The sequence below is a fragment of the Stegostoma tigrinum genome, chromosome 20, assembly GCF_030684315.1.
Source record: "Stegostoma tigrinum isolate sSteTig4 chromosome 20, sSteTig4.hap1, whole genome shotgun sequence".
NCBI classification, from domain to species: domain Eukaryota; kingdom Metazoa; phylum Chordata; class Chondrichthyes; order Orectolobiformes; family Stegostomatidae; genus Stegostoma; species Stegostoma tigrinum.
This window is the reverse complement of record NC_081373.1, coordinates 39,439,122-39,466,741: the sequence shown is the minus strand read 5'-3', so window position 1 is coordinate 39,466,741 and position 27,620 is coordinate 39,439,122. Positions and strand designations below refer to the sequence as shown.

Below are 27,620 nucleotides of genomic sequence, written 5' to 3'. Positions count from 1 at the left end.
CATGTCATTTTCAGCACAGAAGTTGTTTTGATTCATCAGCTCAGGGAGCCCACTAGATGACAAATCTGCAGGAGGTACACTTATCAACTTTGGACTTAATGTCATGAGACTTATGAAGTTAGCAGCTTTTTGCTACACTCATCAGTTTTCATGGCCCTCTGATTTATGGATGCCGTATGATGAGATGTATGATAGAAAATCAGTAGAAGGTGCAGAAAACAAAGTATCCCCAGAGTGCCCTAGGAAAGGTTATGATACAGTTAGTAGTAGGAAGGCAAAAGCACCTCTACCACAGGATTTTACTGTCACTCCCATTATCTCACACTTGTTATTCCTTATATTGGAACAGCTGAAGTTCCTGCTGCTTTTGTGACTTTTAATAGGATGTTCTGTTCCAAACAATAGGCATCCTGCCAGGAAGAGGTACGGCTGTCAGAGGAACTGGTCTGAATGCGTACAGCTGATCTCAAGACAAAGATAGAAGAGGGATGTGTTGTTCTAAAGGAAACAGAAATATTCCCAGTAAACTAATTTATCGTACTGGTAACGGGCATGTGTATTTCTATAACATTGCATATAATGGAAGTTAATTGCTTCAAAAGGCCTTCTTTAAATGAAAAGATGTTAGAATTGAGCTTGTCATTAAGAACCAATCTAATCTTGCTGAAATGTTGGAAGAGATGATAACTATTATAACTAAAGTCTTAAACCTTGCAAAACACAGGAATGGAAACATGTGCTGTTTGGCCTTGCCAAAATAAACCAACGTACTCTCAGGGTGGTTGTCTTTCTCACTGCGAAGTAAAAAAAACAGCGGCCAAGGTTCAGGGTTGGGACTCTGTTATTGTGGGAGACGAAATGTATTCCAAATTTAAGTTGCAGTGTTTTACAATTAAAACATTCCTCCACTATTACATCTTTAATTTCTAAGTCAAAAATCAAAATGGGAGAGGGTCAGTATGAATATGCAATAAATTAAGTCAATCATATTTATCCAAATTTCAGATTAAAAACAGAAAACCATTCTCACATGGATTGCTTTTTTGTAGAGCCCAGAATTTTCTTCTAACTAACAGCATCTATTCAAAGCCAGCCCAAATACTGCAGGCAAATAGAACACCCAATCGCTTGGCTTTAACATCAACATGTCGCTTCTCCAAGTCTGTTGATGTCATTTTTTTAAAAATGATCTTCCTAATAAAAATTCATTCTCTCCCTTCTAGTTATTGGATTTTGTTTCTGTCTTTATAACTATCAATTGAATGATCTCTTTCAATGGGGTGACATGTGAAATTTCATTTTTGATTCACAGAAGTCACAAAATGACATTGTGAAGATTGCATGTGAACTGATTTAGAACATAAGGACACAAGAACAAGGAGCAGGAGAAGGCCATCTGGCCCATCGAGCCAGCCCCGCCATTCAACAAAATAACCCTTAACTCCTTTACTGTTAAAAAATTTATCTAGCCTTGCCTTAAAAACATTCAGCGAGGCAGCTTCAACCACTTCACTGGGCAGGGAATTCCACAGATTCACAACCTTTTGGGTGAAGAAGATCCTCCTGACCTCAGTCCAACATCTGCTTCCCTTTATTTTGAGGCTATGTGCACTCCGCACCACCCACCACCACCAGCGCCCGCCCCCCCCACCCCCGACCCCCACGAGTCCTAGTTTCATCTGCTGGTGGAAACAACCTCCCTGTCTCCACCTTATCTATTCCCTTCAATAATCTTATATGTTTCTACAAGATCTCCCCTCATTCTTCTGAATTCCAACGAGTATAATCCCAGGGTATTCAATCTCTCCTCATAATCCAACCCTCTCAACTCTGGAATCAACCAAGTGAATCTCCTCTGCACCCCATCCAGTGCTAGACTATCTCTTCTCAAGTAAGGGGACCAAAACTGCACACAGTGCTCCAGGTGTGGCCTCACCACGGCCCTAGACACCTGCAGCATAGTCTCCCTTGATTTGTTTTTGATGCCAGGCTGGTACAGTGATCGGATGGCCCATCATGTTATGTAGCTGCATGTGATCAACATTTATTTTAAAGCATTAGAGGGGATAGATCGTGTTAGCCTGCAACGTTAGTAAGAAGCTTTACCCATATTGAATAAGAGTCTATATTCCCACAATTTTTGGTTACACACACAAATTGCTAAGATAAACTATTAATACAGCATTTCTGACTACTCTAAAAACATTGTTTATTCCATTAATTCCATAAAACATGTATAAAAGCAACTGAAGCATTTGCAAAATTAAAAATATAAAGCAAACTGATTGACAAATGAAATCACTGATCAACTCATCTTCATTAAGCTAACAGTGTTTTTGAATGATGAAATATAACTTAGTTGGAAAAGTTGATTCTGCTAGTGTGAATAGGCTAACTATTGATGTAGAAAAAAAAATCATTTCTGCTCACATCGCTACTGATAAATTAAACCAGAGAAAGCGGGATCCTTCCCTCAAGTAAGATCATCAACAAGTACAAAGCACCAAGCAAAAGGCATACACAGCTGACCATGGTGATTTTCAGCTTTCAGTTGCTGTAGCTCAGACATTAAACTGAATCTGTAAGCTAATCCTTTTCACACACTATAATTGTTTTATTTATTCATTTTGCAATGGGATAATATCAGTATATTCTTTTGCATTAGCTCAAAACATTCACAGCAGGAAACAGACAGCAACTGTGTTTTAATAACACATTGACAGTCATACAGTGCTGCTTTTCATCCACACATCTGTTACCTGATGTGGATTGCTTCTCGTAATACGTGCAATGTGTATTTATTTGGTGGAGTGAAGAAACAATGAGATTCTGCACCTCAGCTAGAAATACTTTAAGTTGTAGATTGTAAAAAAACAGAATCATATTATTTCTATGCTTCAAATGCCACAACAGCTAAAGCAAAGGTCACAGAAAATTCACTTGCTCTCTCTAATTAATTGTCCAGGAATGTGACCTTGACATTTATTGAACATGCACAAGTTCTCGATTGTTCTGAAATTCTGCACACTAAAGGGAGCAGAATTGATGAGTGCTTGCTTCAGGTATGCAGCTAAAGCTGCACGTTTTAAGCAGACACTTTATTATTATGCCAACAGAATGACCAGTGAAAATTCTCACTATTGCAGACTGTAATGCCTTTGCAGCATATTGTTTTGCGCTGCACTCCTTACTTTTTAAGACACCAAATGCAACGTTGCGTCACCGACCACTTTATTTATTCTAGCACAACAATGTTCCTTCAACTATAGATTTTACACAACCCATCTCAATAAATATTAATCAAAAGTCTCCTGAAGCAACAACATGCTGTGTGAGGTGATGATAATGCCAACCGTGAAGGACAAAGTAATCCACAAATAGCATTGTTGTTATGCCTCATATGCAAATTCTTTTGCAAAATATGACAAAAGGCAGACAAATTTGGATTGTCATAATCATGGGATCACCAATATATTGGAATTCTTATTCCAACATATTTTTCTTTAAGAAAATGATTAATACAGCCAAGATGATAATACATGGAAATCCAAGGTCATCTTGAAAGGAAGAGATAATGGGAACTGCAGATGCTGGAGCATCCAAGATAACAAAGTGTGGGGCTGGACAAACACAGCAGGCCAAGCAGCATCTCAGGAGCACAAAAGCTGACATTTCAGGCCTAGACCCCGAATCATCAGCTTTTGTGTTCCTAAGATGCTGCTTGGCCTGCTGTATTCATCCAGCCCCACACTTTTATCTTGAAAGGAATACTGGAATGTCACATCTGTACAGAGTTAAGGAGGTCACTTACTGTGGGTGTATCTATTTCTACCCTTCCAGAAATGTGGAAATTAAAAGTTTCAAACTGACTTCAATTATGGCCCATGTGTGTCAGTGGCCTGATCTCCCACTTGTGTCAACTAGTGGACTGTGAAACTCTCAGCTTTGAGAACAGCCATTAAACACCCCTGCGTTGCAGGATGAAGCAAGGATTAATACACACTTTTACTCCGAGCGCTGCCAACATCAAGAGGTATCAGAATAAAATAACTGCAAATCAACCTCTAAAGCCAAAAATTTTGAAATTGACTGTTTAATTCCTAACATCAACACCACTGTTACTACCCCATGTACCAGCTCCAGGGTTATGCATCTAAGGGCCACATGTGATGGATACTGACCCTTTCATGAGTCTTCTCCAGACAGAGAATAATGAATTGATCAGAATATCCATTACTATGCAGAACTGTTTTAAGCAGTGCCCAGTCTACCTCGGATTACATTGGTAGGGGAAGGTACCTCAAAATTTCAGAATGGTTGAAGGTAGCAATCTTACAATACTACTATATAGAAAAACCATAATTGCTTTCTTCCTTGAACAGGATGCCGCTGTTAACCAAAACAATCATTTTGCCTACCACACAAATGAATAATATGATGAGAGTTTTAGTGCTGGTGTGATGCCAGTTTCGTAGATTGTATGTCACAATGACTAGCAGACCAAATTTAAAAGAAAAAACACAATTATCAATGAACATTTACAGTGGTCAGCAGCACAATGATGCTTAACCAGCTTCCAAACCTCAGAAGAATATATCCCCAGTCAGGTGTAATTCTGCTGTTGGAAATCATTTATTAAATAATCCAGACTATGTTAAGTATTGCAACAGAAACATGTCAGATTCAGAAGGCAATGTATCTTGCATGCTAGAGTCCAGATATATTAATACGTAAAACCTGTTTAAAAACCTAGACCAAAAGGATTTGTACATGTGTTAAACCTATTTCATGAGAAGAAAGGTCCTTGAGCCTGCCAGTCTCTGTTACATTTCCATGGCAACACCCTAGCCAATCAGAATTCTTAGACTATGTAGGTAGATTAACAGTGACAGCTCACTATTCTTGAGAATCAGCATCCTCTTCTCATGCTACATAAAGTGGTTTTATTTAAGTCTAATTTTTGTGTCATCGTTCTGTTAAGTGCAAGTTGAAAAGCTGTAACTTCTTTGCCTCCTTTTAGCAGTGCTTGACTTTTTCTGTTTTTGGACTTGGTTCTTGATTCTGACCTGTGTGTACTCACTTGCTGTGTAATTATTTCTTTTTGCTTTTAGTAACTAATAAACTCACTCTTTTGTTCACTCAAGAAAACGCAGTTAAATTGGCACCTTTTAAAATATAAATTAATTCTGTCTGGGAAGACAGTATCCAAAAGGGAACCCTTTAAATTAACTTTCTTGTGACCTTGTGGGGTTGTTGGTGGTGGGCTGAGGTGGTTGGGGTGTGGTTGGGGGGGGGGGGAAAGTTGGTGGGCAGTGGGCAAGTGAATAAAGAGGGGAGTCAGCTCACCCCACCTCACCTTGGAGCTGAACACTTTGCAGGCCCCATCTAGAACTGTAACAAGTTTAGGTTTGGGGACTGATTGTAACAGTAATAACAAGACAGCAAAAGGTATAGGTATGATTTTTTTTTAGCAATTAACCAACAGTTAACAATTTAATTGTGATAATAAACATACAAAAAGACTTGATTTTTGGAATGTTAAACAAATACTCAAATCAAGACTGAAGTAAAATAGCTGCCTCAAGCCAACGATATTTTATGATTCACTGGCCTTGATGCTTAGTCACAGCTTTGAAGCCCCATTCAATCTAGTTCTGTTTGCTTTGGTACTGATGACCATGATTCTGTCAATCATTTGAGTTACTGTTTACCGACTTTAAGTCTCAGCTGATGATTCTCAAATGCCATTTTTGATCAAAACGTCAGAGCTTCACTCTTCCACAAGAATGAGCCTTTGAATCACAATGCTATTCTGTAGAATAACTGAATTCTATTAAGTTAACTTAAAACAAAGCCAAAGTCATCAGCTTTGAAATGCCTTCCTGCACACACCTATAAACTGCACAGTAATTTTTCCCAAGTCTTTTTTTTAAATTAAAGACTGCAAGCAAGCAAGCATTGTTGTATTGTGTGTGTCTCTCTCTCTCTCTCTCTCTTTCTCTCTCTCTCTCTCTCTCTCACACACACACACACACACACACACACGTCTGCTACACACTTCTAAGGCACAGATTCATGACATCATCATAATGTCATAGTATGCGACATGATGGTTTAAAGGTCACAGTCTTCACCTTGCTGAGTCCTCTTGCAGCATGGTTGCCTGAAGGGAACATGCCATTGTTGATATCCAAATTCCTCAGCTTTGGTCCTACATGCACGTGCCTCTGATTATAGCATATTTGATACCAGCGGCTGCAATAAACACCTACTGAATCCTTTAGTATTCTGTTAACCATGTCTCATTCTTATATCAAGAGTGTGAACATATCGATGGGATACTCTTTGGAGGGTCGGTAAGGGCTTGATAGGCTGAATGGCCTGCTTCCACACTGAGGGATGTGATAATATATCTTAACTCAATATGGCCATTTCAACTTCAATTCAGTAAGCGGGAAGGATTGACTACTCAATTTCCCAAAATACCAGCAGCAATACTGTTCCAGCCTTATCAAGACAGATAGCATAATTTTTGCTGTAAGAAAAACGAGTTATCCTATCAAGATAATAAAATGTGAGGCTGGATGAACACAGCAGGCCAAGCAGCATCTCTGGAGCACAAAAGCTGACGTTTCGGGCCTACACCCTTCATCAGAGAGGGGGATGGGGAGAGGGAACTGGAGTAAATAGGGAGAGAGGGGGAGGCGGACCGAAGATGGAGAGTAAAGAAGATAGGTGGAGAGAGTGTAGGTGGGGAGGTAGGGAGGGGATAGGTCAGTCCAGGGAAGACAGACAGGTCAAGGAGGTGGGATGAGGTTAGTAGGTAGCTGGGGGTGCGGCTTGGGGTGGGAGGAAGGGATGGGTGAGAGGAAGAACCGGTTAGGGAGGCAGAGACAGGTTGGACTGGTTTTGGGATGCAGTGGGTGGGGGGGAAGAGCTGGGCTGGTTGTGTGGTGCAGTGGGGGGAGGGGACGAACTGGGCTGGTTTAGGGATGCAGTAGGGGAAGGGGAGATTTTGAAACTGGTGAAGTCCACATTGATACCATATGGCTGCAGGGTTCCCAGGCGGAATATGAGTTGCTGTTCCTGCAACCTTCGGGTGGCATCATTGTGGCACCGCAGGAGGCCCATGATGGACATGTCATCTAAAGAAAGGGAGGGGGAGTGGAAATGGTTTGCGACTGGGAGGTGCAGTTGTTTGTTGCGAACTGAGCGGAGGTGTTCTGCAAAGCGGTCTCCAAGCCTCCGCTTGGTTTCCCCAATGTAGAGGAAGCCGCACCCGGTACAGTGGATGCAGTATACCACATTGGCAGATGTGCAGGTGAACCTCTGCTTAATGTGGAATGTCATCTTGGGGCCTGGGATGGGGGTGAGGGAGGAGGTGTGGGGACAAGTGTAGCATTTCCTGCGGTTGCAGGGGAAGGTGCCGGGTGTGGTGGGGTTGGAGGGCAGTGTGGAGCGAACAAGGGAGTCACGGAGAGAGTGGTCTCTCCGGAAAGCTGACAGGGGAGGGGATGGAAAAATGTCTTGGGTGGTGGGGTCGGATTGTAAATGGCGGAAGTGTCGGAGGACAATGCGTTGTATCCGGAGGTTGGTAGGGTGGTGTGTGAGAACGAGGGGGATCCTCTTGGGGCGGTTGTGGCAGGGGCGGGGTGCGAGGGACGTGTTGCGGGAAATACGGGAGACGCGGTCAAGGGCGTTCTCGATCACTGTGGGGGGAAAGTTGCGGTCCTTAAAGAACTTGGACATCTGGTATGTGCGGGAGTGGAATGTCTTATCGTGGGAGCAGATGCGGCGGAGGCGGAGGAATTGGGAATAGGGGATGGAATTTTTGCAGGAGGGTGGGTGGGAGGAGGTGTATTCTAGGTAGCTGTGGGAGTCGGTGGGCTTGAAATGGACATCAGTTACAAGCTGGTTGCCTGAGATGGAGACTGAGAGGTCCAGGAAGGTGAGGGATGTGCTGGAGATGGCCCAGGTGAACTGAAGATTGGGGTGGAAGGTGTTGGTGAAGTGGATGAACTGTTCGAGCTCCTCTGGGGAGCAAGAAGTCTCCCGTATTTCCCGCAACACATCCCTCACACCCCGCCCCCGCCACAACCGCCCCAAGAGGATCCCCCTCGTTCTCACACACCACCCTACCAACCTCCGGATACAACGCATTGTCCTCCGACACTTCTGCCATTTACAATCCGACCCCACCACCCAAGACATTTTTCCATCCCCTCCCCTGTCAGCTTTCCGGAGAGACCACTCTCTCCGTGACTCCCTTGTTCGCTCCACACTGCCCTCCAACCCCACCACACCCGGCACCTTCCCCTGCAACCGCAGGAAATGCTACACTTGTCCCCACACCTCCTCCCAAACCCCCATCCCAGGCCCCAAGATGACATTCCACATTAAGCAGAGGTTCACCTGCACATCTGCCAATGTGGTATACTGCATCCACTGTACCGGGTGCGGCTTCCTCTACATTGGGGAAACCAAGCGGAGGCTTGGAGACCGCTTTGCAGAACACCTCCGTCAGTTCGCAACAAACAACTGCACCTCCCAGTCGCAAACCATTTCCACTCCCCCTCCCATTCTCTAGATGACATGTCCATCATGGGCCTCCTGCACTGCCACAATGATGCCACCCGAAGGTTGCAGGAACAGCAACTCATATCCGCCTGGGAACCCTGCAGTCATATGGTATCAATGTGGACTTCACCAGTTTCAAAATCTCCCCTTCCCCTACTGCATCCCTAAACCAGCCCAGTTCGTCCCCTCCCCCCACTGCACCACACAACCAGCCCAGCTCTTCCCCCCCACCCACTGCATCCTGTCTCTGCCTCCCTAACCGGTTCTTCCTCTCACCCATCCCTTCCTCCCACCCCAAGCCGCACCCCCAGCTACCTACTAACCTCATCCCACCTCCTTGACCTGTCAGTCTTCCCTGGACTGATCTATCCCCTCCCTACCTCCCCACCTACACTCTCTCCACCTATCTTCTTTTCTCTCCATCTTCGGTCCGCCTCCCCCTCTCTCCCTATTTATTCCAGTTCCCTCTCCCCATCCCCCTCTCGGTCTAGGCCCGAAACGTCAGCTTTTGTGCTCCTGAGATGCTGCTTGGCCTGCTGTGTTCATCCAGCCTCACATTTTATTATCTTGGTATTCTCCAGCATCTGCAGTTCCCATTATCTCTGAGTTATCCTATCAGCCAGTCTGACACTAACTGTGACCATGAGCAGCAGCTACACTACAGTCAACAATTATCCTGGTACTATACAGGCATCCATGCGAAACTGTTCTTTTCTCCCGTTTAACACTCAGGGCAGCTCAAACATAGAAAAGTATGAATTGTCTATTTCTCTTTCCAAATGTGCATTCAAGCAAAGTCCATTTCAGGCAAACTATGCTGATACAGCCAACAATAAGCAGAGGATGAGCACAAATAGTCATCTGAAGGACTACAATTGGAAATCTTTTTACTCATAAAATAATAAACTAATAATCATTCAAGAGGAGAAGAGGATGAGATATTTACAATTAGCACTTACATCATGATTAATGTCTGATAAAGCATGAAGTGCTTCAGAGATCAGTGGCTTGGAAAAGCATTGGATTTCAAATGTAATTTGATGCCTTTGTCAAAAAAAAAGGTCAGGGTCTCTTGATGGCTCAGTGCTAGCATCCATACATCTGGACTGGGAGGCTCAGGTTCAAATCCTACCTGCTCCAGACATCTCGAAACAGGTTAATTAGAAAAAAATAGGTTAAATATTAAAAAAAATCTCAAAAGACACAAGACTTTTGGTCCAAAGCTCTGGATGGGTTTGATGTGCTATCTTCATCATTGCTGTCAATATAATTTTTTCCCTCCAAATAGTCAAATAAACAATTACAAATAAAAACAAAGCATCCTGGAAATACTCAGTTGGCCTGGCAGAACCTCAGGGGATGAAAGCAAAGTAATATTTTAGGGTGACGATCTTTCATCAGTTCTGATTATCTCCAGCATTTTCTGTTTCAGGTTTCTGGCAACCAAACTAATTTTCTTCTTGCAAACAATTACAACCTTCATCTTGGGAAGAGATGTGTTTTTTTAAATGCTTAATGACCTGTTAGGTTCAAGCAGTTTTATAATGTACAGCTGAAATTGCAAAACTAAGGCTTCCATGCAATTTTAACATTAATTGAGCTTTGTATGAAAACTAAACTGAACTGAACTGAACACTTGGGAATAGGGATATCTGCAATGATCATGGTTCAAAGTAGTTTTCACTGAGCTATGTGTGGTTTGTGATACATATGGAACAAATATTTGTATTAGATGAGCATATTAGCAAAATATGATTTGATTGGATCATGATGGTCGCCCTATTCGTTGGGATTTGCTGCGTACATCAGTTACGCATTCACTTGAATTTTTGCCCAGTGCCAGTGGGCAAATCCTCAAACTTCATATTGAAGAAAATGAAAGTTAAAAAAAAATCAAAGGCTGTACACCATCTTTGGAAATTACTAATAAAATCTTGTTAATCTAGTTTGTAATGTAGAGAGTTAATAAGTAATTGTAAAATGCTTAATGTATCTGTAATTATTTTGCACTCCAGAAGGTGGCACTCACTACTGAAAACAATGTAATGGTATGGGTTATTACTTTGACTTGTCATTCACTTGATCCATCTTAGTTTGATTCATTCTGTAATGTGTCAAATGTAATATGCAACAATGCAGTGAAATCAAGCCTTTCTCTGTAGAAAAAAAATCTTCTGAGCTACAAAGCAACAATAAAACTCAAACTAGCTGGCCTAGAATGACTTAAGGGTAAACGTTTCGATTATACTTCAACGCGAGCAAAAGGATATTCCTACCTGGATATTAAACAGCAGTCATGTATTATAACTGGCTCTACAAATATTTCATTATCTTCATCTGTTACTATTATTTTCCCACTATGGCGCCATTGGATTTGTGTTGTTTTATCCACATACGTTGCAGTGCACATAAAAGGTAAACGATCCCCATGAAATACCACTTGTTGTCGTGATGGAATCATCTGAAATAAAGGCAGCTCAAGTGGACCGTCTGAAAATGGAAAATTGTAAATAGACATATTCAGTAACGTTTTGATAAATACAAAATAGGTTTCAGATAATCAACACTAGCTCAGAAAATTACCTTTCTGTGAAAGTCACAATAAAATTCCTTTTATTCATGTTTCTTCATAATATTGATGGAAATAGTTCTAATCTGAATTATAGTCTGTTATGTTATTTCCTAATCCTAATCAGATTTAGTTCATGTGTCTACATGTGTACTCACCACAGTTGCTGTGGATACAAAAGCATTTACCACAAATACTTGCCATTCAAAATCCATGAAGCAAGTAACATTTCCCATTTCTTGTCTGGTATGCTAAATGCTCTGGCTTCACCTCAAATTATCTCTTTTACTCTACAAAATGTATTCCTTCATAAGGTGTTAGATATTGTTGGCAAGATCAGAACATATTCCCCAGCACCAAATTCCTCTGAGAACAGGATGGTGAACTACTGTCTTGAACTGCTGCAGCCTGAATAATAACAATGTTGATAATGATGTTAGATAGAGAGTTGCAAAGTTTTAATCCAGCAGCAGAGAATAAATGGCAGTACATATTCATGTCAGAATGGTATGGTTTGACATGGAACTTGCAGATCATGGTGCTCTTATGCATCGTATTTTCTTGTCTTTCTATTTGAGCAACATCACAGGTTTTGAAGTTGCTGTCTTAGTCATCTTGTTGAGTGATATGGGTTTTGCGGCCAGATGGATATCTCTATCTGATCGGGCAATGCTACTGTTATCGCTCGTAACACAAGAAATCAGGCATGGATAATGTGGCATTGAAAGATCCAGCAGATATTCACACCTCAAAAATAACCTGTGAATGTAAAGTTCATTTGAGTGTTGGGATGGTAGTAAGCTTTTCAAATACAAGAGAGCAGCATATCAAGTACCAAGTATTTGAAATTAAGATAGAGACTGAGACCCATATACGATCACATCACATGCAATAATACAGCAATGATATCATGAACATGTCTCTTCAAAAGAACATTAGAACTAGGAGCAGGAGTAGGCCATCTGGCCCCTCAAGCCTGCCCTGCCATTCAATAAGATCATGGCTGATCTTTTTGAGACTCAACTCCACTTACCCGCCCACTCATCATAACCCTTAAATCCTTTACTGTTCAAAAATTTGAGGCAACAAAGTGCGGAGGTGGATGAACACAGCAGGCCAAGCAGCATCTCAGGAGCACAAAAACTGACGTTTCGGGCCTAGACCCTTCATCAGAAAAGGGGGATGGGAAGAGGGTTCTGAAATAAATAGGGAGAGAGGGGGAGGCGGACCGAGAATGGATAGAGGAGAAGATAGGTCGAGAGGAGAGTATAGGTTGGGAGGTAGGGAGGGGATAGGTCAGTCCAGGGCGGACGGACAGGTCAAGGGGGCAGGATGAGGTTAGTAGGTAGGAAATGGAGGTGTGGCTTGAGGTGGGAGGGGAGAATAGATGAGATGAAGAACAGGTTAGGGAGGCGGGGACGAGCTGGGCTGGTTTTGGGACGCAGTAGGGGGAAGGGAGACTTTGAAGCTTGTGAAATCCACATTGATACCATTGGGCTGCAGGGTTCCCAAGCAGAATATGAGTTGCTGTTCCTGCAACCTTTGGGTGGCATCATTGTGGCACTGCAGGAGGCCCAGGATGGACATGTCGTCTGAGGAATGGGAGGGGGGAGTTAAAATGGTTCGCAACTGGGTGGTGCAGTTGTTTGTTGTGAACCGAGCGGAAGTGTTCTGCAAAGCGGTCCCCAAGCCTCCGCTTGGTTTCACCGATGTAGATGGAGCCACAATGTCTTGCCTTACAAAAAAACATTCAGGGTGGTAGTTTCAACCACTTCGCTGGGCAGGGAATTCCACAGATTCACAACCCTTTGGGTGAAGAAGTTCCTCCTGACCTCAGTCCGACATCTGCTTCCCTTTATTTTGAGGCTATGCCCCCTGAGTCCTAGTTTCATCTGCCAGTGGAAACAACCTCCCTGCCTCCACCCTATCTATTCCCTTCATAATCTTATATGTTCCTGTAAGATCTCCCCTCATCCTTCTGAATTCCATTGAGTATAATTCCAGCCTACTCAGTCTCTCCTCAGAATCCAACACTCTCAACTCTGGAATCAACTGAGTGAATCTCCTCTACACCCCCTCCAGTGATAGAATATCTCTTCTGAAGTAGGGAGACCAAAACTGCACACAGTACTCTAGGTGTGGCCTCACCAGGACCCTATTCAGCTGCAGCACAGCCTCCCTGTTTTTAAACTCCATCCTTCTGGCAATGACAGACAGAATTCCATTTGCCTTTTTAATTACCTGCTGCACCTGCAACCCTACTTTTGGCAAATCATGTACAAGTGCATTCAAGCCCCTCTGCACAGCAGCGTGCTGCAATGTTTTACCATTTAAAACAGAGTCCATTTTGCTGTTATTCCTACCAAAATGGATGACCTCACACTTAGCAACATTGTACTCCATCTGCCAGACCTTTGACCACTCACTCAAGACTATTTTTATCCCTCCGCAGACTTTCAGTGCCTTCGGCACACTTTGCTGTACCACTCAACGTAGTGTCACCTGCAAATTTTGACACACCACACTTAGTCCCCAACTCCAAATCATCTATGTAAATTATAAACAATTGTGGTCCCAACACTGATCCCTGAGGGACACCAGTAGCCACTGACCACCAACCAGAAAAACACCCATTTACCCCTAATCTTTGCTTTCTACTTGTCAATCAATCCTCTAGCCATGTCAATACATTACCTGTAATACCCTACAACTTTATCTTATGCAGCAGCCTTTGGTGTGGCACCTTGCCAAATGCCTTCTGGCAATCTAAATAAACTACATCCCCAGGTTCCCCATTGTCCACCACGCAAGTAATGTCCTCAAAGAATTCCACCAAATTAGTTAAACATGATGTACCCTTCATGAACCCATGCTGGGTTTTCCCAACGGGACAATTTATACCCAGATGTCTTGCTATTTCTTTCTTAATGATAGGTTCAAGCAATTTCCCCACCACTGAAGTTAAGCTAACTAGCCTATAGCTTTTGTGCTCCCGAGATGCTGCTGGGCCTGCTGTGTTCATCCAGCCTCACATTTTATGGGCTATAGTTACCTGTTTTTTGTCTACTTCCTTTTTTAAACAGTGGCGTCACATTGGCTGTCTTCCAATCTGCAGTAACCACCCCAGAGTCCAGTGAATTTTGGTAAATAATTACCAGTGCATTTGCTATGTCCCCCATCACCTCTTTTAGTACCCTGGGATGCATTTCAACAGGGCCAGGAGACTTGTCTACCTTGAGCCCCATTAGCTTGCCCAGCACTGCCTCCTTAGTGATAATGATAGATTCTAGGTCCCCGCCTGCTATCACCTTCCTGCCATCAGTTTTCAGCATGTTATTGGTGTCTTCCACTGTGAAGACTGACACAAAATAACTGTTTAATGCCTCATTGATTATTTCCTCATAGCCAACTTAATAGCTGGCATTCTCATCCTCTAAAGGACACAAGTTTACCTTTGCCACTCTTATGATTTACATATTTATAGAAACTTTGGCTGCCTGTTTTTAGATTATGAGTAAACTAGCTCAGAATATTATCTTACATTTCTTTAACTTTTTTTGTAGCTTTCTGTTGGTCTTTAAAGATTTCCCAGTCTATTAGATTCCCACTTCTCTTTGTTTTTTTTGTACATGTTTTTTTTTCGATCTGATACTTTCCTTTATTTCCTTAAACATCCATGGCTGGTTCTCTCTTTTCCCACAGTTCTTCCTATCACTGGAATATACTTCTGCTGAGCACTGTGGAAAAATTGTTTCCAAATTTCTCCACTGTTCCTCAATTGGACCACCATAAATTTTTACTCCCATTCTACCCGAGCTAACTCCTCCCTCATTCCTTCATAGTCTCCTTTGTTTAAGCACAGGACATAGGTTAAATCCGGTACCTTCGCACGCTCCATCTGTATTTTAAATTTGACCATGCTTTGATCAGATCCTTACGAGAGGATCCCTAACTGTGAGATCGTTAATTATTCCTGTCTCGCTACACAGAACTAGATCTAGGGTAGCTTGCTCCCTTAGAGGTTCCACTACACATTGTTCAAGGAAATTATTGCGGATGCATTCAATAAGCTCCTCCTCAAGGCTGCCATGACCAACCTGGTTTCACCAAATCGATATGTAGATTAAAATCCCCCGGGATAATTGCTGTACCATTTGTACATGCATTAGCTATTTCTATGTTTATTGCCCACCCCGCCACAATGTCATTATTTGGAGGCCTATAGACCACACCCTACAGTGACTTCTTCTCCCTGCTATTCCTAATTTCCACCCAAATGGATTCAACCTATTGTTCAGTAGAACCTATATCATCTCTCAATACTGCCCTGATATCATCCTTAAAAATCAGAGCAGCACCACCTCCCTTACCTTCCTGTCTGTCCTTCCAAATAGTTTGATACCCCTGGATATTTAACTTCCAGTCATGACCATCCTGCAACCATGTCTCTGTAATGGCCACTAAATCATACCCATTTGCTATGAATTGCACCGTCAACTCATCCACCTTGTTTCGAATGCTGCGAGCATTCAGATAAAGTGCCCTTATGCCAGTTTTTGCACCTTCTTTTTGAGTCCTATCACCTCCATTATTAACAGCTCTTCTGTTCTCCTTCCCTTTAACTATTTTCCTAACTTTCAATGGAGTTGAAGCTTCCTGGTCACTGCTAGCTTGCTGCTTTGCTTTCCAATAGTTGTTATACCTCCTCTACGCTCACTCCTCCCTTGCCCCCTACTTACTAGTTTAAAGTCCTATTAACCACCGTGTTTACCAGAACACCGGACCCGGCCCTGTTCAGGCAGAATCCAACCCAGCAGTATAGCTCCCTCCTGTCCCAGAATTGATGCCATTGTCCCATGAAAAGGAAACCCTCTTTCTCACACCATGCTTTAAGCCACGTGCTTACTTCCCTGATCCTCACCTCCCTGTGCCAATTTGCACGTAATAGACAGATTGTAGTTGTAGGATATTCCATCATTGGGGAATAGACAATATCCTTTGCAAGCAGAATCGAGAATCCCCCATGGTGTGTTCCCTGCCTGGTGCCAGGGTGCGAGACATCTCTGACCAGCTTGAGCTTGAGAGGATACTAGAGAGAGAAGGGGAGGATCTAATTGTTATGGGCCACATCGGAACCAAAAACATAGGCAGGACACGGATAAAAGATCAGTTTGGGGAATATGAAAAGCTAGGAACAAAATTTAAAAAAAAACAGGTCTTCAAGGGTCATAATCTCTGGATTGCTGCCCAAGCCACGTGCAAATTGGCATAGGGAGGCAAGGATCAGGGAAGTAGGCACGTGGCTTAAAGCGTGGTGTGAAAAAGAGGGTTTCCTTTTCGTGGGACACTGGCATCAGTTCTGGGACAGGAGGGAGCTGTACCGCCGGGTTGGATTCTACCTGAACAGGGCCGGGTCCAGTGTTCTGGCAAAAAGGGTAAACAGGGTGGTTAATAGGACTTTAAACTAGTAAGTAGGGGGCAAGCGTACAGGGAGTATAACAACTATTGGAAAGCAAAGCAGCAAGTTAGCAGGTGACCAGGAAGCTTCAACTCCATTGAAAATTTTATCCTTGTCCTGCCTATGTTGTTGGTTCCTATGTGGACCATAACAACTAGATCCTCCCCTTCCCTCTCTAGTATCCTCTCAAGCTGGTCAGAGATGTCTCGCACCCTGGCACCGGGCAGGGAACACACCATGGGGGATTGTCTGTCCTGCTCGCAAAGGATATTGTCTATTCCCCAATGATGGAATCTCCTACAACTACAATCTGTCTATTAGCTCTCCTCTCTTGAATGGCCCCCTGCACTATGGCACCCTGGTCAGTTGACTCATCCTTCCTGCAGCCCTGTTCCTCATTCACACAGGGAGCAAGTGCCTCATACCCTTGGGACAAGGTCAAGTACAGCGGCTCTTGTGTTCCTGTCTGCAGGGTCCCTCTACCTGCCTCACTCGCAGTCACACACTGCTGTCCCTGGCCACTGATCACATTAACACTAGTTGATCTACTAGGTGTGACTGCCTCCTGGAACAGAGCAACCATGTATCTCTCCCCCTCGTGGATGCGCCACAGTGTTTGGAGTTCGGATTCCAGCTCATCAATTTTGAGCCAGAGCTCCTCAAGCAGCCAACACTTGCTGCTGATGCGGTCACTACCATTCTCAATGGGATCAGCTAGCTCCCACATCGTACAGCTACAACACATCACCTGATATGTCATCTCTGCTTAGTTAATTATTTAAAATTAATTAGTCTTTTTTTCAGTTTCGCAGTGTTCTCTCTTTAAGTGCTCTCTGCACCAGGAAGTTTACTCCATTATATACTCAAACAGACTCCAGTTTTGCCTTCCAAACCACTTCCAGAGGATTTGGTGTCTAGGTTACCTCCACGAAAGATAACAAAGAGATGAGAAAATAAAATAGAAATAGCTCACCTGCAGACCACACTTAGTCTTTATTATTATGTTAGAGGAGGTGGAAGGGTGGGAGACACTCCATGTGTAGTGTCTCGGGTACTAGTTACTTCCCAAATTTATTGGGAACCTTTACCCAGCCGACCACTCACTCCCGCGCTGGGACTCCTCCTCCGCTGAACAGCTGAAGGCCGCAGTCATGCAAGGTAAGACTTTTATAATGAAAGCTTACTTTCCCCACTGCCCTCGCGCTCTTTCCCAGAATCCTGCCGCTGAACAACTGAAGCATACGGACTACGAGATATCACACATCTCCCTTTGCCAAAGATTTATAAAAATCCCTAACAGATACAGATGGTCATAAATGGCCAAGTGTTGCCAATTTGAAAAGTATACAAATCGATAAGAGACAGTTTAGGGCATTAACATTTTAAATTTTAATGTAATACTTTGGAGATATCACAACTCGTTCCTGATGTGGAGATGTATGAGGTATTCATTTTCTTCTCTGTACATGTTTGACAACTTGGTTGTCTTGCTGCTGTTTGCTATCCCTCAACATTACTGCACAATTATCATTATCGGAGTGACTTTCATCAGTCTCTATGGATGAATGATGTGTCAAAAACCGGTCTCAGCTGATTTCTGTAACACCATGATAAGTAATGATTTTATTTGATCTGGGATAGTTACATATTTGAGTCACCTTTGCAGTATTTCTAAATTCAACTCTCATTCTCTGCCTACACAATTTTGTTAGTTCACAATCTGATTACTCATTATTATTTAAAAACAGAGGATGATGAAAGAGGCGTACAATGCCTTCGGATGTGTCTTGGAGTGATTTAACAATTGTCAATCGGCAAGGTCATTCAAACTTGTCTTTCTTGCATCAGTTGTGCACAAAAATGCATCAATATCCTGCCGAAATCTTGTTTTGCTGCTCAAAATTTAATGATCACTGATTTGACAGTAGATACCATGCATTCAGCCAGGCCATTTGAACGTTGATTGGGGTGACTATGTGATTTAAGTCACCTCCCATACAATATACCATATATGTCCAAACAATATGTCAATGAATTACAGTTCGCTGTGAGACACTATCCAACACTGAAACACTGGAAAATAACGTTCATTGTGTCAGTGACTGCTGCACTAGATGATGTTGCGTTATCAAAGAGAAGGACATTTAGGGAATTAACCTATCACATGGATGTAATTTTCTTCATGCACAATGAAAATGTTGATTCCTACTTTCAAACAAAGTGTGAATGGCACCTCTTTTAGAGGTAGAGGTTCCCTCCACCCCTGGGTGAGATGTTTGTTATGTCTTACATGTATTCATGAATCATTTAAATGTGTGATTCATCCTTGGACAGTACAGAGACGAAAGGTGCCATGTGTTCAATACTTGTGTTCCTGGTCTAACATGGACATGATATTTTCACATAATACTTTTGGTAATATGATATGTTCGCCCTTGTTGATTCATTGTAATATACAAGCTCATCTCTATATGGCCAAAAAATGGATAAGTCTTCTCAGGACTTCCTTTAATATTGTATCCAGCACTGGAGATGAACCTTTTGCGACTGTTGCAGTTGCTCATTTTCAGTAGTTGTCAATTACAACTGATCATATTGATTCTGGCTAAAGAATAACAAATCTAATTTAAGAAAATCTTCAATTTACAGTGAACAGTATCAATGTGTAATCAACAAGAATATCTTCTGGGGTGGGTGCGTGCGTGTATCTACAGTATTGGTGCTGGTATAATCTGCTCAGTGTCTGATATTCAATCTTCCTACTGGCTGGTTTATATCTCACTTCATAGTCATATCTTTGCACATCTTTGCTAGACTCAATTGTATAACACAACATCTGTTACCATAATGGGTGTGGCTTGAATCTCATGACTTGTGCCAATACTGAAATCTGTGCATTTTTGTAGATCTGCTGTGTTGGACTATTGCTGAGCAGCAGGTAGAAGATTTCAGGAAGCCAAGATGAGCTTGCACGTTGGCACCGCAGTGCAATTCTGCCGATGTACAGAATTGCTGATCTGTTTTATGCCTTGAGAAGGTCTTTTGTAGGCTGTGCTATGGAGCAAGTGGCAGCCTTTCATTGCTCTTTAAAATTTTTTGTTTTAATTTTAGACATTGTTTGTTGATTTCTTTTATTAGTTTTGCTCCTCTGTCTCCTTTATCTTTGGGTACTGCCCCTTTACTGGCTTTGGTCAATTAAAGAACATTTTTTTAAAAATTATAAACCTGTAGGTATAAGGGATGCAGGCTTGTAGTTGCAGGTTTCTGCGGTGAGATGGCATTCACACAGTGAGATCCCAGGGCTGAAATGACTGTCCTCCAACAACCATTACTATCTTCCTTTGTGCTCAGCATTAGGCCAACTTGCGGGAAGTATTCCACTGATTCACCTCGACAAGTGTTTCCAGAGCTACTTGATACCGTCCTTTGTCAACTATTCTCTTAATGTCAAGGCCTTCACCTTCAGCATCCTTCTAGACTTCATCTCATTTGTTCATCTGTGGACCAACAACACAATGGAATTTGGAGCCCACTGATCCTGGCAGAACTAAAATTTGAGCACAGCCAAGTTGGTCATCACTGAGGAATTATTATATAACAACACTGTTGTTCAGACTTTGTTTTTTGGATGACGGCAATAAAGTGGCAACTGACAGATTAAACATGCTGCCTTCTGTGGACAGGACAAGCACAAGAACAATTTTCCACTTTGCCAGGGGATGCCATTGTTCCAGTTGAACTTGAACAGCTTGGCAAGGGACACGGCTAGTTTTGCAACACAAGTCCTTTGCACAACAACCAACATGTTCTCATAACCCAAGGTCTTTGTTGAGCTCAATGTACATAGCTATTCCTTGGGATAAATGACTCACCTCCTGACTCCCCAAAGCCTGTCCACTATCCCCAAGTCAGAAGGCTGAGAGAGTACTCCCCATTTCCCTGGATGACTGCAGCTTCAAAAATGCTCAAACGAACAGGATAAAGATTCCCACTTAATCAGCACCTAACAGACCATCTTCAACATTGACTCACTCCACTCTGGCACAAGTGTGCACCATCTACAATGACGTCTCTAAAGCTTTTCTGTCAGCACTTTCTAAACCTGTGACCTCTATCATCGAGGAGGATATGGGCAGCTAGCACATGGAAACTTGCCCGGCCATAAGTTCTCCTCAGATCCACACAGCTAACTCAGAACAACATCACTATTCCTTCAATTTTGCAAGGTCAAAATCCAATCCCAACAGCACTGTGGGTGTATCCAGATGGACTGTGACAATTCAAGGAAGCAACTCACCCCCACCTTATCAAGGGCAGTTAAGGAGGTTTGTAAATACTGACCTTGCCAGTGATACGCACATTCCATGAAACAATGTTTTAAAAATCATTTAGACCATAAGACAGAGGAGTAAGGCCATTTGGCTCATCAAGTCCACCCTGCCATTTAAATCATGGCTGATGGGCATTTCAACTCCACTTCCCTGCACTCTCCCCGTAGCCCTTGATTCCTTGTGAGATCAAGAAATTATCAATCTCAGCCTTGAAGGCATCCAACGTCCTGGCCTCCACTGCACTCTGTGGCAATGAATTCCACAAGCTCACCGATCTCTGGCTGAAGAAATGTCATCTCATTTCAGTTTTAAATTTACCCCCTCTAATTTTAAGGCTGTGCCCACGGGTCCTAGTCTCCCCGCCTAACGGAAACAACTTCCTAGCGTCCACCCCTTCTAAGCCATACATTACCTTGTAAGTTTCTATTAGATCTCCCCTCAACCTTCCAAACTCTAATGAGTACAATCCCAGGATCCTTAGCCATTCATCATACGTTAAACCTACCATTCCAGGGATCATCCATGTGAATCTACGCTGGACACGCTCCAGGGCAAGTATGTCCTTCCTGAGGTGTGGGGCCCAAAATTGGTCACAGTATTCTAAATGGGGCCTAACTAGAGTCTTATAAAGCCTCAGAAGCACATCGCTGCTTTTATATTCCAACCTTCTTGATAATAACAACATTACATTCGCTTTCTTAATTACAGACTCAGCCTGCAAGTTAACCTTTAGAGAATCCTGGACCAACACTTCCAGATCCCTTTGTACTTCTGCTTTGTGAATTTTCTCACCATTTAGAAAATAGTCCATGCCTGTATTCTTTTTTCCAAAGTGCAAAACCTCACATTTTCTCACATTGAATTTCATCAGCCATTTCCTGGACCACTCTCCTAAACTGTCTAAATCTTTCTGCAGCTTCCCCACCTCCTCAGTACTATCTGCCTGTCCACCTATCTTTGTATCAATCGGCAAACTTCGCCAGAATGCCCCCAGTCCCTTCATCCAGATCATTAATATATAAGGTGAAAAGCTGCGGCCCCAACACTGAACCCTGTGGGACACCGCTCGTCACCGGTTGCCATTCCGAAAAAGAGCCTTTTATCCCAACTCTCTGCCTTCTGTCAGACAGCCATCCTCAATCCAAGTCAGTAGCTCACCTCGAACACCATGGGCCCTCACCTTGCTCAGCAGCCTCCCGTGAGGCACCGTATCTAAGGCCTTTTGGAAGTCTAGATAGAAGTGTATTAATTAACTAACACTGATACACGTGATGGTACGGACAACAGCTAGAGTCATCAGTGTCTTTGCATGTGGCACCTCTAGACCTCCATCATCTGCAACAGTTAATCATAAGTATATTTGTTTTGCTCAATAACCCTTTGTTTGGTTGCACTGACAATGAAAGAGAATCAAACTGATTTTAGCTCAAAAGTTTCTCTATGGTCTGAAACATTGTTTCGGCCCGATGTCACCCAGGAGTATACTGTTCATGATCTGGAATAACCTGCTACTGTTCATAACCTCTGCACTCTAACTCATTCTTTATAGAATAGTAGAATTGACTTAGCATAGTGGCAGGTTATTTGCCTCATTGTATCTTTACAGATTTTTTGGTAGACTATCCATTTAATCTCACAAGCAAGTCCCTGTCACGCTGCAAAATTTAATCCTTCAAGTACTTATTCCATTATCTTTAACATGTTGTTGTCGAATCAGCTTTCACCACCTTTTTACTGCACAACATTCCAGACTGTCTTTGAGAAGCAGGTTTCCTCCCATCGCCTCTTTTATGAATGACCTCAAACCCCTGTGGGCTGGTTTGTGACCCATCTGCCACTAGAACCAGTTCCTCTTCATTCACTATATCAAAACCACTTATGATTTTGAAAATTTCTGTTAAATGTCCTCTCACTCACTGCTCCCAGGAGAACAATTGCAGTTTCTCCAGTCTTCCCAATTAACTAACATCCCTTAAATTATTCTGGCACCTCTCTTCTTCACCTGCATCAAAGCCTTGACATCCTGAAGTGTGGTGCCCAGAAATGAATGTGATATTCCAATTATGACCAAACCAATGTTTGCTAATAATTTAGCAAACGTTGTTTTCCTCAGAGATCCTATTTATTCTTAACAGCTTTCTCAACTTGTCTGCCATCTTTTAGACATTCATGTAAATCCACACCAAGGCCTTTCCTGTATCTGGGTTCAACATTGTAGCAGGGTGTGGAGCTGGATGAACACAGCAGGCCAAGTAGCATTTTAGGAGTAGGAAAGCTGACGTTTTGAGCCTAGACCCTTCATCAGAAACATTTTATGATGAAGGGCCTAGGCTGGAAACATCAGCCTTCCTGCTCCTCTGATGCTGCTTGGCCTGCTGTGTTCTTCCAGCTCTACACCTTGCTATCTCGGATTCTTCGGCATCTGTAGTTCCTATTACCTCAAAATTGTAGCAGTTCGTTCATGTTGCATCTTTTTGTATCGTTTGGAAAAAGGCAAGACATTTTACAGGGAGTATGAACATGCACAGCAAGATATGAAAGGATGCTGTAACATTAGCAAAAAGAATTATACGGTCCAACAAGAAACATGCAGCAGACTGGCATGTAACAACTTGTAGTACTGATAGACCAGCTGTTAATAGAATTGTTGAGGAGCTTTGCCTCGTTATATTTCCTGGAAAGGTACCATCACCTGTATGGAGGTGATACATGACTTTGGATTTATTTGCCATTTCCACTGGTCAAGTGCTCCTGCTTTCTGAGTAACCTGTCCTGGGTGACAAGTTGCCTTACAATCTTTGGACTGTCCATGTGCAATGCCTGCATTTAGCTGAAAGGTATTGTCCTTGCCCGAAGCCTTTACATTTTTTTAAATCAGGGTATTTTTCATGGTCACTTTTTTTGTAAAAACCTCCTTCAATCATTTCAGAAAGTTTGATGCAGGACTTTTATTTACCTTTTATATAACTTTGTTACTTTTAATTCTGGTCTCTAACTGGTTAAACATTTTGCAGTTCCCTGTCTCTCCAAATTTGCAAAATCCCTCTAGGCTGCATTGTCAATGCCAGGATCTCATCACTTGGTAGAATCAGTGAGGACTGTAAAGCCATATAGTATACTTAAACTGTGAGTCCAGTTAGTGACTAAGCTGACTGAGCCCTAAAGGTGACAGCTGCCAGACTGAACCTAAGTAGGTGGCAAGAGAACCAGCAACAGTGAAGTACGTTCTTAACTTGACCTCACTAATGTATTGGTGTGCAGATACATCTGTCCATGATAGACTCGATAAGAGTGAGCACCTTGTGTAGTCAAAATCCCACTTTTACACCAAACTTCCCCTTTGTTTGGCACTGTCACTGTGGTAAATGTGATAGATTCAGGACACACTTAGCAGCTCAAAACTGGACATCCATTCAGTGTTGTGGACGATCAACAAACAGCAAAATCATTCTGTTCAATTTAAATTCCTAACAAATTTCCCACTCAACCACCACCGTCAAATCAGATGACTAACGTTGGATTTACTGAAGTTTGGAGAGTCGTTCCTGGAGCAGTATTACATATACCCACAAAAGAGGCACCAATCTAGTGAAGCTGCATTTCAGGACTACACAATGCTAACAGTTGAAGCAGTACGCTTTTGACAGAGCTGAGCAATTTTTCAACCAACAAATCAGATGAAAGCTGTGTTGGTATACAACTTCTAGTTGCCAAGAGAAGAGGGCCAGTGATGGGGAGGCCATCATCAGATTGAAAAAGACAAGGCGGTAATGTTTGCAAACACCTTCTGAACAAGTGTTAAGTGTAAGTAAATTTGGACCTGCCTGCAAAAGGTCAAGAGATGAACAGGGACATGAAAGGAATGGCTCCAGGAGAGACAGACAATCTTCCTTAATGCCTCTGTGTTCAGCTTCTTCATGTACTGTAAGAAGAGTGCTGAGGGATCCGTCTATTTTGTCAAGGTTTGTAGTAACTTTACAATTCTGGCAGGCAACCTTGACACTTTATTGGCTTAAATAGACAAGCACCATCCATAACAAGCACTGAAAAAGGGAGAATTGCAGGTACACTTAGATAAGCTTGCAGAGATGAATGAAATGTTTCACATATTCTGAGGAGGATTTTTTTGTGGGATTATAGTACAGACAGTCTCCGGGTTGCACACAGTTTCCATTCTTAAGTCTGTTTGCAGGTTGATTGGTATGCAGGTCAGAACACAAATGTAGGACAATATAAAATAACCACTAGTATGTACGAGGAAATGTTTGTATGTTGGATCTTTAAAATGAATGTTAACACACCCCTCCTTATGGCATCGTGTTCATTAGTACAAGCGTTCAGAAGTTGGACACTTGAAAAATCAGGAATGCCTTGTACCATTCACCAACAGAAAAGTCCCCAGGAAACAGTACAATGTATGACTGCCATAGGGAGAAAGTAAAATATTGAAAATAAGTCATTTCCTGGCCTTTGCATGTCAAATTGCACCAATTATAAAACTCTACTCCTCACAGTCTTTAGAACACAGCTGAGTTAAACTAACACACCGAGCTATAACATGTAACCATGCTGCAAGCTGTTAAACAGACTGTAATCAATAGACTCTCTGTCATACAGCCATTAACAGCTTTCATTAGAATAACACAACTGCAAAATGTTTTATTTTAATCTGCTGTGCCACTTTCAGGCATGATATCTAATACTAGAACAATTGTGCTCTGACATTGTACAGCCAGACACATTGATTCAAATTGCATGCAATTCACGAGTGTGCATTGGTAATCAACTTTTCAGCATTGTAGTTTAAATTTCTTCATGTCAATTTTTCCTGACACTTCCCATTATGTTTGCTGCAATAGTGACATTTGCTGAAAATGACATTTCCAGCATGGCCTCAAACAAATAGCAAGAGACAGAAAATATTTTCTCATTAGGAGGCAAAATGCTGCACTGAATCTTCAGCGTTGAATCATTCTTAGCTTTGTAATCTATCCAATATGTGTACATAAAATAAATAGTTATATTGTAGAAAATTCCTTCCCCCCCACCCCCACCACTGCAATACACAAAAGATTGCAATATTATGACTAAGTGAACCGAACTCTGTAGTTACCAAAAAGCCACTTAATCACAGACGTCTGACAACAAACCCCAGAGTGAGCATCATGACTTTTAGCTCACATCTGATCAAATCTACATCTGTTTTGCATTCTTTTGGTTCCTATCACAGAGATTTACTGCTTCCAAACACAAATCGTTTTGTACTCTATGGATAAAAGCTAGCCTCTAGAGGATGGAAGTTATGCACAGTAATACATTTTCTTCAACAATTACCTGCAAGTTTTTAACCCCACTGTGGGACATCTGCAAGTGAACACTGGTGCAGATGGTAAACCCTGAAACCCTGCACGTTATGTGGTGAAAAGGATACTATCTCTCGGTCCTCCCCTACGTGTAAGCCTCAAGCATCTCACAGGAAGTACAGGATTGGGCAGCAGCCAATCAAATGATTGAGGGAGTCGAAAGGTGTCTTGGGGTCAGGCTGTTATTATCGTTGGAAGAGGAGGTTTCCTTGGAAAGCCTCGAGCGTGCTCCTACTTCTCTTGGCAAAGATTCAAATAAAATGTAAATAGCATGCAATCGTGGGCCTCTTCTGGTTCTGGGGCATCAAACGGTCTGGGATTCAAACTGTAGTATGACCTTAATTACACAGTTGGGAACAAATCTCCACATCTGAGTGGATCTTGCCACCTGCTCGTGAGGGTCCTGGCTATTTGCAAAAATCAGGTTAAAATGACATCCTGAAGAATGGCACTGACATGTCATGAAGTAAGTCACTGGCCCACTATAATAATTCAGAATAAAAATCAGGCCTTCCAGATATAATTTAGATCTATGTTTTGCAAATTCACAGAACAGCTTCAATTTCAGTATTTTTCAGCTTAGAACTTTGCTCTTTGCTATCTATGGTGCGGCACGGTGGCTCAATGGTTAGCACTGCTGCCTCACAGCACCAGGGACCCAGGTTCAATTCCACCCTCGGGTGACTATATGTGGAGTTTGCACATTCTCCCCGCGCCTGTACGGGTTTCCTCCGGGTGCTCCGGTTTCCTCCCACAGTTCTAAGATGTTCAGGGTAGGTGGACTGGCTAAGCTAAGTTGCCCATAGTGTTCAGGGGTCTGTAGATTAGGTGGGTTATAGAGGGATGGTTCAGGGTGTAATGTTCTAAGGGTCGGTGTGGACTTGTTGGGCTAATCGTAGGGGGATGGGTCAGGGTGGGATGTTCCAAGTTAGGACGAGAAATGACCTTGCAAATGGTTTTGACAATATTAGCAGATAAATATTTAGTACTGTCATGCAATTTATATTTAGCGTGTTTTAACAAGTTATTTGTTCTACCTTACAGACCATTAAAAAGCTGTTGTGTGAATGTTAAGCATGTATTTGCTTACTTGCCTGCAGTAAGTTCTCAGTTAATAGATAATTGTCAATCTTGCGAGTATGAATGAGGCAGAAACGCCTGTGCATGTAATAATATGGTGAGATACTGAACAGTGTACTGCTGCTCATTAATAGGTGAATAAATGATTGTTCAAAAATATACTCTGCATTTTACTATTCAACGGCCACATCATTAACTTTGCAATACTTGAGTGAAAAATGACACTCATTCTAACAGTTAAA

At 42.4% G+C, this 27,620-nt stretch overlaps 1 protein-coding gene across 1 annotated transcript in view; it reads right to left on the bottom strand.

The window, feature by feature from the left end:
- Positions 1-27,620, bottom strand: part of LOC125461780 (adhesion G protein-coupled receptor A3) — a 470,817-nt gene that overhangs the window by 252,564 nt on the left and 190,633 nt on the right. The window contains exon 7 of the mRNA XM_048550975.2: positions 10,854-11,067. Within this exon, the coding sequence (XP_048406932.1) occupies positions 10,854-11,067 (214 nt within the window). The remainder of the gene's footprint in view (positions 1-10,853; positions 11,068-27,620) is intronic.